Here is an 11,332-nt window from a genome sequence, read left to right as displayed (position 1 = left end):
GGGAAGAGGACCGAAGGACGGGGGTGGGGAGAGGCAGCAGCTGAGTCGGGAAACGTGGCTAGAGGTAGCGGCTTGAGGAGAAGCTGCATAGAAGGGCAGGACGAAACGGGACACCAGTGTGCAAAGCAGACACAAAAATCCATCCCTGGTGCTGGGCCATCCTGGGGGAATGGGAGGAGCCCCTTCGGAGGACAATAAACTCTGGAATGAGGGTGTGGGCTGCTCCTCGCTCCCCCCCTCATTCCACATGCATGATGATACCATATCCCTCAATCTCGCTGGCTTCTTGGGTTTTTTTTCTTTCTTTCTTTCTTTTTTTTTTTCCTTTTCCCAGAAATTGTATTTTGAAGACAACCAAAAGGAGAACGTGTTCTGGGTGCGGCTGCATGTGATTTACCCAATAGCCAAAGTGGGGGGGCGCCGAAGGGGAAAAACAGAGCGTCTGCTGCTGAAGGGAGTGGAGGCTGAGGGCTGCAGTAAGTGATGGGGACCCTGTCTTTTCTCTCAGTGCTCCTCGAAATAACTGAAAAGTAGAAGAAAATTGAGGCAGATAACGGGGGGGAATCTTTTCTTTGCATGCTGAGGGTGTGTGCGGAGCAGGGCTTAGCCACCTGGATGGGAAAAGAGATGGGGGCTGGAGAAGGGAGATGAAAAGAGGAACAGAGCAGGTGGTGTTACCAGTTCAGTCCAGAATGTTTCAACAAATACCTGGAAAACTGGCGACATGAGGAGGGAAATAGGAGGAAGGCTGGGAAGACCAAATGGCCTTGAGAGGAAAATGGGGACAACAAGCAAAGTTTCTGAGGTATAGGGGAGGGTATACCAGTTTCTGCCTTAGCTTTCCTCTGTTCTCTCCTCCACTCCACAGGGATGAAGACTTCTGGAACCTGTATACTGTTTTGTCTCTTAACACTCTTCTTGTTCCCAGCTGGTGAGTCCTTATGCCCAGGGGAAGGATTTCTTCCCCATCTGGGCCCCATGGAGTTTCCTACACAGAATAATGCACAATGACCTAAGGACAGAGATATGTAGAGGGGTAGTGAAGGGGGAAGGACTGAACAGGAGAGGTAAGTTGGATATAGGATTGTAAGGAAAAAATTAGAAACTGGAAATGTTTTGCCATCTGTGACACTCTCCAGTAAGTACTGGGAGTCACAAGAGACAGATCTACAGCTTCTACTGAGGTATGTTATAGTAAGTAAAACATCCAGTTCAAGCTGGGAGAGAGGGTTAGGTGTGCTTTGTGCTTACTGCTGTACCACCTGTGTATGCATGATCTGCAGGGCATTTCCCAGTGCTCTGCAAAATTTATTCTGTCATAGTTGTGACACATTTGCTGTCACTAGCAGTTCCTGCTGGAATGACCTCATTCCAAGCCACTCAACTGCTGGGAGGTTTTGTAGTATTTGTACAGCTGTTTTGAGAGACTTCACCCCTGTAGTTCAGACCATTCTCTGCTTTTGGTGGTGGTGGTTGTTGTTATTCTGTTTTGTCTCTCCATGACTTTGTTCTTGTGGAGATACTTTGGCAAAAATTCAGATAAAATTTGTTCTTCAAAATAAAAGCACAACAAAAAAAAACAAAACAAAACAAGAAGGCAGCATCAGACATTATAGTCAGGAGACTCAGGACAGGTAGCGAAAGAAGATTAATTTCAGGAAAGGACAAAGCTTTGTCCAAGAAAGACTGTATGTAGGAGAGAGATGACTACCTATCACTTTCAAATCAGGTAATTCCAATACCCTCCTTGGTCCTCCCCTCATGTTGAAACCTGATTCTGCTTCAAATAGCACTTTTTCCTGTAAAGATGCACAATAGACGATGTCATGTTTATGACTGAGAAGCAGGGAGGTGAGGCATCTAAGAGATGAGCTTATAGGTGGACTATGGTTTGAAAGAGGGGGGAAAAAAAGGCTGTGGTTTTTATTATGCATAAAGGAAGCCTGAAAGGAATATTTCATACTTTTGTGTATTTTGTTTTAGCACTTCGCTTTGGGTTTGTTTGTTTGTTTAACTTGGGAAATAATAGGAATCACCAGCTGGTCTCTCATTGTTTCTTTTGATTTTGGGTAAGCTACAGATTTGGTGAGTTAGGGTTGCAGTTCTAGACCTCAAGGATGAATTTGCTGCAACTTGGATAAGAAAGTCCAATTGTTTATAAGGCTTATTTATTGGGTACCATAGTAAATATAAATTGAAGTGATTGAAGGTGGGATAAGAAAATCACCCATTTTGTGTCCTTGCCTGGTATGCAGAGATTTCACTTCACTTATGTCCTTTTGTTTTAGAATTGGACTGGTTTTCTATTCAACTCCTAGGGGAAAACAAAATTCGTAATAGCTGACTTTTCAGTGTTAGAAAGGAGGGAGGAGCCTCCCTGTCTTTTCTACATCTCTTCAAATCCAGCACTTCTGGCTTCTGCAATGGTTTCAGAATTTGCATCCTTCCTTTTGCAGGAGGAACAAATGAGAAAGTGCTCAACACCATTTTCTTCTCTACATGTTACAATTAAGAGATTAACCAGAACAGGGAAAGTTGTGGGCTGTATTAAATTGTGTACTTAAGTTATTATACATGTCTGGCTCTCCCTGGGTAAATTGCCAGCAGCTGAGCCCTTGCTGGCAGCTGGGTGGGGAACAGAATATCAGGGTCCAGCAACTCCTGTAATGCTGTGGAGCAGGATTATGTAGGGTCCCAAGAGACCCTCTGCGGCCTGCAAGTAACTGCCCTTGGAATGTGGAAGAACTATGACAAAAACTCCACACCTGATAGTTTTTACCCACACAGTGCTCCCTTTAAGAGCAGAAAGCTACAGGCTGAGTTCACAAGACCTAGTGGGATGTACTGATTTTTGGGCTGCACACATCCCTGCAGTGCCCCAGATCACTGGCTTTTTCCTGCCAACTCTTTCCTTCATCCCACCCCAGTTATGCAGACATTTCCCTCGTCTGTGGCTAGCAGGAAATATTTTCCTATTCCTGGCTGCTGTAAGGAAACAGCTCTGTCACCTTCTATATTTGAACAAACAAACAGTCTAGCCCAGCTTCAATTTCCACGTAGCATGCACAGCCAAGCCTTCATCGTTCCCCTTTCCAATTCACCCAGGGGCTGAGAAGGGAAAGATTATCTGCTCTGTGCTCCATACCCAGGCTGGATGATTTGCCTAAGGAGCTACAAAACCTGCAGTTTGCTTTTTACTGTACCAGTGACTCAATCCATGACCGTAAGTGAGTAATTTCCATTACTCAGTTTCCTCTTTTATAAAATAGAGATAGGGATTTTGCTCAGCCTCCAGAGCAGGAAGGCCACGTGGATTTTTTTTTTTTTCCAAAATGCATCAAAAGAGGTTTCAGAAGGGCAAAGTCTGGTAGCAGATCTGGAGGTATTTACTAACTTGTCCCTGTGCCTAGCCATGGAAGCAGCAGGGATAGGATCAGAACCCACTGTATCCACAACCCTTTAAACAGCAAACACAGCCAGCAGCAGTGGAGGCTGAGGCGGAGTGGAGAGCATTTCTCCCTTCAGCAGAGGGCAGTGGTGTCTCCTGGATAGATAAACATTAAAATTTCACAAAGCCTGCAGACTGTGAAAATCTGTTTTTCTTCACTCCCCTCTTTTCCTCTCTTGCAGACTGGTTTCCATGGATGGTCAATGGGCAAGAACCAGAAATTGTAGCTGGTGAGTATTACAGACACATTAATGTGCTGCATTTTGCCCATGTGACCCAGTTGTCCTGTGGAGTTACAGCCTGTTTATTAGAAAATACTGTTCTTTGTTCCCTGGCCTCTGACATTGTGAGCTTACCTTTCAGTGAAGATTAAACAAGCTCTCCAAGACAACCTGCTAAGTGTTACATGCTCTTTACAAACAATTCTCTAGGATAGGGGTCCTGAACACTTAGCTGAAGGGTGTGGAGCTATGTTCACAGTCAAGGGTTGTGGGAGACCCACAAAAGCTGGTAAGTCTTCAACCATGATATGCTTGGGGAAGTCTACTACTGCTCAGAAAAATCCTAGGGAAAATGGTGCACAAGCATCATGTTGAGGCCACTGGGAAAGGATATTGACTGGTTTTCTTACTGGCTTTGTTTTTGTTTTGTTTTTGTTTGCTTTATCCCTCTGGACCTTAATCCATTTCTGCGACATGGTAAGATAAAATGAGTGTACATTTGCATCATGCTTCAGCATCCAAAAGGACCACAAGGGCTTGCCTTTTCTTCAAACCTGAAGCCCCTGGCTAAGCTTTCAGACATCTCCCAGCTGTGATACTGTAATGTGTAATATCTGAGGTTTCCCAGAAAACTATTCAGAAGCCAGCCCAACACATGTCCTCCAAGCATCCTTTCCTTCATGCTTTACCTCTCCATCGCTACCCCAGCTTTGCTATCAGTTGCTTTTCAAAGAAAATCATCCAATGATGAATTTCTGCAATCAAACTAGGTCTTGGGAGTTGCCTCCCTCCTCCTCTGCTGCAAGAGCCCTCAGGACCTTCATTTCAGAAGACTTTCTTTCCCATCAAGATGCCAACAGTGGCCATATCTGAGAAGTCAGAATATGCAGAATATCCAGAATTCACTAAGGGTTGATAGAACATGTGCACTAAAACATTTGGTCCCAGGCCAGTCACCAGAAAAGGGAGTGGATATGGGTGGGTTGGGGGTACCGTGTTTGATTATGTATTTGCTGGGTTGGATCCCACTGTCTCATGAACCTGTGATGGCAGCAGAGGTATTCAAGCTGGCTCTGGCTAGCTGTGTAAGGGACCATGAAGTAAAGACAAGCTTTTTCAAGGACATTCTCTTTTCCAGGTGAAGTTAGCCCCGAGAGCAGCTCTGGTAAGCTCCCATTTCTTGGCATCCTCATGCTTCTTTTTCCCTTTTCACTACTCCTGCCTACACAGACCCAGAAATTCCCCATTATGCCCAGAAACTCCTCTTCCCACTTTTGACACATAGCCACATTCTTCCAGCATTTATGGCTGTCTGGGAGTCCTTTCTGTGCTCCACAAAGGGAGATGAATTTAGGGTGACTTAATGGTCTGTTCTCCAAGGAAATGCCAATCTCGACTGGTGTACTAGGGCTCCCTGAAGATGTTTTCACTGCAGGAAGCCATGAAATTCAAAGCTCACACATCCTTGGCTTCCAGAGAAGGTGGCAGGAACAAAGAGACTAAATGATGAGGGTGAGAAATTGGACAGGTTCAAACTGGGACACAGGTTGTGTGTATGTGTCTGCTGACAGGTAGCAGATGTGCTTCAGTGCTCAGGAGACACAGGTGCCAAAAAACCCCCTGAAACTAGTAAAGCAAACCCTGAGCATTGTTGGGGTGGGGAAGTGGAGATTCTGTTCTTTCAGTAGTGTCTTCCGCACCGTCCCTGTGGCTGTGGCACAGGGGGCAGCAAAATGTCTGTGAAGGGAAGGGTAGATGGAGGACTTGGAAGATGAGCACTTAGAGTACACAGTGTATTTCCTTAGAGAGTGGAGACAGCCTCAGGAGAAGGACACAGAGCTGATGGGAGTGTAGGCAATTGCGACAATGGGCAATGGAGGAAAAGAGAGGCTCAAGAAGGAGCCTCTCCACTTTTTCCAACCCCACTCTGATTTCAAATCTGGCACCACTGGCCTTGGGGATGGTTTCTCTCTCTGCTGGAGAAGTCTCTCAAACACATCCCTCTGAGCTGGTGAAGACCAGGCAGGGCAGGGAGATGGACAACACATGTGGTCAATGCTATGGTTTAAAGAGAGGCAGCTATGCATGGCTGTTTCCGGGGAGTGTGCTCTGAGCGTAGGGGAACTCATCTGAGAGTGGTGTCTTGTTCTCTAGAACATCAGCTCCACAGTTTGTCCTCTGCCCTGACTCTGCTCATCAACTGGCTGCAGTATTTGTTGTGGGTCAGAGAGCCATGCAACAACACTGAAAGAGAAAAGTGGAAGCACAAGATTGTATCTACAAGATAGATGATCTTCGTGGTTGGGATGGGAGGTGAAGGCAACTGTGTTCAGTGTATGAGGCCTGACAGTCTGTAGGATGGTAGATAGGACTTAGTGTCCAGACCAAACTGGTGGTGATTGACCTACATCTAAAGGTTAAAAGACTAAAAGTGAAGCCTTTACAGCAGACTTGGGCTTACTATTGAGGGATCAAGCAAAACTCTTCACAAAGGACGTGCCATTGGGACCCATCTTTGCTTTGCAGCATCCAATCAGCTCTAGCACCCCCGGCATATTTGCAGGGAAAGCCTGCAGTTACTCTGACAAATCAGATAATAACAACACTACAATCAGCATTGTCTATGAACCAGATGTGAGATGGCCACTGGTCAGGACTGGTGAGCTATCAGCAGAACACTGGCAGGAGGAAAGAGACTGGAAGCTCAAATTAAGATCTTTCAGCACATCTCTTTTTCCAGATGCAGCCGTCATACCACCTGTGCTTCTCCCTCCTGGTGAGTCTATTCTCAGTTTTCAGCCACATGTTGTGGACCCTCCTTCCCTCTCCTCACACAGTCGCTTGCACACTTGGAATCCTGCCTTCTCTGACTGCCCCTAAGCCCCACACCCAAAGGATTAATTCTCTTTAAGACACGTTTTGTCTATGCTTCTGGGCTGATACTATGGCATCTGAGCAGAAGTAAAAGTCCTCTGTAACTGCTGATATGAACTTGCACCTGGAAGTCAGTTCTCTGAACTTCTTTCCAGTTTGTTACTGGGTAAATTATAAAATGTACTAGTTTGCTGTGGCACAGGTGGGTTGCTTTATCAGAGGGAATAACAAACCAACCTCTTTTTGACCCCGTGTCATGGACATCAAAGAGCCAGTGGTCTTGGGATGCTGTTTCTTAAAGGTGTCACTGTTCCTTATGAAAGGCAGTCACAAACTCCATCCCCTCTTGTCTAGATAAATGATAATTACAGCAGCTAAAGAAATTTACCCAATCTTTTAAGTCAAAATGTTCTCACAGTGTAATTTTGAACAGTAGTGGTACTGCTTTATGGGAAAACTTAGGCAAATTTTTTGTGTTGTTGACTGCATAGCTGGCACTAGACTCACACTGGATTTGTACCTTATGGTTTCATATCAGTAACAATGAAACCTTTTTCTACATTAGAAGTTACAATGGAGGGCTGTTGAAAGAGTTTTCCAGGTATTTGTTTTGATTAAGCTGATGTCTAGGAAGGAATCATGGTAACTAACTAACTTTGCTACTCTCTGTCTTCCAGTTCAGTCTGACAGCGAAACGACAACGGCTTCATCAGGTGTGTTTTAAATTTGCTGCCTGCAAACTTCCCAGACCCACTTTCACCCACCCTTTTACCTCTCCAAGCAGGTTCTGGCTGGGTACGAAACTTTGTCTGCTGGAAAATTGCTTTCAATTGTTCGTTTAGTTAGAAGTACTGGAGAGTGATGGTAGTGGAGGCTGAAGCCTTCTCCTGGGTGGCATGCCTGGGAAGGGAGATCAGCAGACCAGATACAATGGGTCAATATTGTGTCGGTGGCCAAAACCTGGCATTTCAGAATGAAGTGCAAGAGAATCCATTGTAGTTAGCTACAGGGTTGATTGTCCAGAAAAGAAAGGAACTAGATTTGTGTCCTGGAATGTGATAATTGCACATCCATTAGAAACACGTCTTAAATATGCAACTAAAATTTACTTTTTGTTTATATGTGTCTGTCCCCTTTACAACATGTGCCTTCTGTATTCTGAGTGTCCAGTGGGCTTAGCTTATGAAGCAAGGGGATCAGAAATGTCGGTACCATTTTCCTCGTCTCTAAACCACCCCCATCTCTCCCATGAGAGTGACAATAGAGGCTGGGATCCTTCCCTAGAAGCCTGGAGGACTGTACCTAGTGGTTAAGTTATATCTGTGCCAGAATGAGTGCACCTGGCCATGATGCTGGATTGCACCTCCATGTTTGTGTGTGTGTTCCCAGATTGTCGTGAGGAAAAGTTCCCTTGCACGCGCCTGTACTCTGTTCACAAGCCAGTAAAGCAGTGTATCAGCTACCTCTGTGTTACAAGGTAAGAAACCAGCAGTCCCTAAGAAAAGCCCTAAAAACAGCCCAGAAATGGTATGTCCTGTTCAGCAATTGTTCTATTTGAAGATCAGATGCTTTCTCTGTGAACTCACTGGTGAGATGAATCCTATCCTCAGAGTGTCCTTTTACGGTGATTATTTAAAACAGCACAATGACTAGAGTCTGTGGCCTATATTGTAATCCATTTTTAAGGTATTTGGTCATTTCTAGGGCCATGAAAATGATCAGAGATATGGAGCACATCTCCTATGAAGATAGGCTGAGTTGGAGCTGGGGTTGCAGAAGAAAAGGCTCCAGGGAGAATTCATTGCAGCGCCCAGTACCAAAAGAGGGCTTATAAAAAAGAGGGAGAGCAACTTTTTACATGGGCAAATAGTGATAAGACAAGGGGGAATGGTTTTAAACTGGAAGAGGAGAGATTTAGATGTCAGGAAGAAATTCTTTACTCAGAGGGTGGTGAGGCACTGGCACAGCTTGCCCAGGAAGTTGTCAATGGCCCATATTTGGGAGTGTTCAAGGCAAGGTTCAATGTAGGGCTTTGAGCAACCTGATCCAGCGGGTGGCATCCCTCCCCGTGGAAGTGAGTTTGGAACTAGGTGATCTTTAAGGTCCCTTCCAACCTAAGCCTTTCTATGATTCTAAGTTTTCATTAAGTCTTTACAAAGATTACTTTGCTATTAAGCAGCCTTATTCTAGGCTAAGTAATCATAAAAACTTAGGATTTGCCTGCTCATTGGTGAATATATATGTTTATTCCCTGTACCTCTTTTTTGTCTCTTTGTGTCCCTGGGCCTTCTGCTGTTGATGCTGGTGATCCCGCAGTGTGCGTCGCATGTACATAATAAACAAGGAGGTATGCTCTCGCATTGTCTGCAAGGAGAACGAGGTCATGCAAGGTGAGTGGTATCACAGGCTAGCCTAGAAGGATAGCTGCAGCCATCCGATAGCATCTCCAAGCTAACTAGTTAGACCCTAACCCACATGTAGTAACTTCCCTGGACTTTGAAAGAGTTCTAAAGCAATGCAGTCTCGGGGCTAATACACATGCCATGATAAACAAACTGGGAAGTATATATTGTACTACCAAGAAATATGATAGCTCTCTATTCCTCGATCTCGATCATGGTCTAGTAGTCCCAGACACACCCTTACTCAAAGTTGTACTCCGTTGAGGTTAAAGAGTATATCTCAGTATTTCTGTTCATGAATAGAAGCTGGATCCAATCTAGATTTTTTATGCATGCAGCAAAATACAAGTGGTTTTAATATGTAATGTACATGCATAAAGCCAGAACGAAATTCATGAAAGCCTAAGGACTTGCTTTGCTTGCCTCATGTATATGAGGATTCAGCAGTTTCAACAGTTTCTGTAGATGCAGTGAAGGATGTACCTCTAACTGTTCTGCTGGTGAAGAATTCAAAGGAAGCTTTGATTATCTGTCAGCCTGTGTGTGTCTGCTTGTCTTCAGATGAGATCTGCCGCCAGCTGGCTGGCCTTCCTCCTCGACGTCTCCGCCGATCCGGGCAGCCCCTGCCTCTCCCTTGCAGAGAGCTCCTGGAGCAGCAGCGTAGGCCTGATGCTCTGTGAGCTACCCACTGGAGGAGAGGAAAAGGAAGAGAGAGAAGAGAAATTATCATCCACTACCTACAGTCCAAGACAAGTGCTTCTTGTTCATGATTTCCCCACCATTTCCTTGCTTCTATGCCTTCCCTTACATCCTCTTCTTCAGGTGCTGCAGTGCACAGAGTACTCTCTCTGCTAGTCTGTCATGGTAGCTGTTGTCATCTTTATAATCTGTTGCTGAAGATATGGGATTCTCCCCTTTTCTCTCATACTCTGCCTGGCAGGCCATGAGATGCTCATTTCCCAGAGGTCCTTATAAATGTGCTGCACCTTCTCTTGCTTTGCCCCTCAAGAGACATAGAAATGGGGACAGGACATAGTCCTCTCCAATGGTGTAGATGCCCTAAGCTGCATCTCATCTCACCTTTATGCCCTAGGACTCCTGCCCTAGATTTCTTGCCTGACATGAGTATGAGCTCGGATGTGGTTGGTCAGCCTGAGCCTCTCCGATTCTCCTGAGCCACTGTTGTGTGATAGCACAGTCTCCTCCTTGTGTCTGCTGGCCTCAGGGAAGTGACAGAACTGGGAGATGAGCTGTCCTGAACCCAAGGCAAACCTCATTGTCCCTGGATGGCAACAGATCATTTATAACTACCTCTGGGAAGTTCTTTGTCTCAAGCCCATTGCCTCCCTCACGCACGTCTTCTACCAAAAGGAAGAATTCTGGATTTAGTATGGCATTATACTTTTCTCAAGAAGATTACGTTGGAACAGAGTGCTGCCTCTTCTACTCCTCCTCCTCTCCTCTCCCCTGTTCTTGTCCCTCCCTTCCCACTGAAGACATCTCTTGATGCCCATTCCAGGCAAGTTCCAGGGGGCAGTAATTATGGCTGCCTCCACTCCTACGCCCAAGAAAGCCCATGAAGAACCTGTGTGGCCTGACATTACTGATAACTTGCAATGAATTATCTTGTCCTGGTGTCTTGTCTGGGTCTGGCTACCTCCACACTCTCCAGCTGCTGTGCCTGCTTTCAATATCTCCAGCTGTGTTCCTACCTCCTGACCTGGAAGCTCCTGCATAAAGCAAAAGGGGTCACAAACTGGAATCGGATGTGGGAATAGAATCATTATCTGGGATCCCTGTTTATCTGGGACCTGGGATTTTCCTGCAGAATCTCTGACTGTGCTGACCTGCACAGAGCCAGGTGCTGATGGGGAAGGTAAACATATCTGCAGGTATAAGCACTTACACAGGCCAGCCTGGGCAGAAGAATTCACTGTGGTAGCACTGGATGTCTGGTCTGCTCAAGAACTTTGTTTTCTAGATATATAGAGAACATTACCAGCTATATGGGCAGTTTTCATGATGAGACTGGGTAGGGTAAGTGGGGAAGAGTAGTCTGAATTGTATTAATCACTCTGTGTGACTTTTAGGGGCATGATTCTGTGGGGCACGGGAGCACTGCAGCAGAGGATCAGCAAGACCCTGTCTCTAGGATCTCTGTGTTCTTCCCAAGTAACTGAAAGCCAGTTTGCTAGATTAGGCATTCACTCCCCTCACATAATAAACTCTTCTGCTGAACAGAGACCATTCAGCCTTGCAGGAGCACTGCCCTGCTGCACAGAGCCAGGGTCACACAGTATTGGGGACAGCTTGCTGCACGGAGGCAGACGTCTCAGAAAAAGAGCAGAACAATTAGTGTAGGACCATGTCACCAGGACCTGCATTCC

At 45.6% G+C, this 11,332-nt stretch overlaps 1 protein-coding gene across 1 annotated transcript; it reads left to right on the top strand.

The window, feature by feature from the left end:
- Positions 1-154: 154 nt before the first annotated feature.
- On the top strand, positions 155-11,183 carry MFAP5 (microfibrillar associated protein 5). Its single transcript, XM_017736000.1, has 9 exons — positions 155-476; positions 869-931; positions 3,631-3,678; positions 4,808-4,834; positions 6,410-6,445; positions 7,221-7,256; positions 7,933-8,020; positions 8,860-8,933; positions 9,507-11,183. The coding sequence occupies exons 1-9, from the start codon at positions 170-172 to the stop codon at positions 9,623-9,625; spliced, it is 798 nt and encodes a 265-aa protein (XP_017591489.1). The 5' UTR covers positions 155-169; the 3' UTR covers positions 9,626-11,183.
- The last annotated feature ends 149 nt before the right edge of the window (positions 11,184-11,332 follow it).

This window comes from Corvus brachyrhynchos, unplaced genomic scaffold, assembly GCF_000691975.1.
Source record: "Corvus brachyrhynchos isolate BGI_N302 unplaced genomic scaffold, ASM69197v1 scaffold44, whole genome shotgun sequence".
In the NCBI taxonomy this organism is placed as follows: Eukaryota; Metazoa; Chordata; class Aves; order Passeriformes; family Corvidae; genus Corvus; species Corvus brachyrhynchos.
This window is presented reverse-complemented; position numbering and strand designations above follow the sequence as displayed.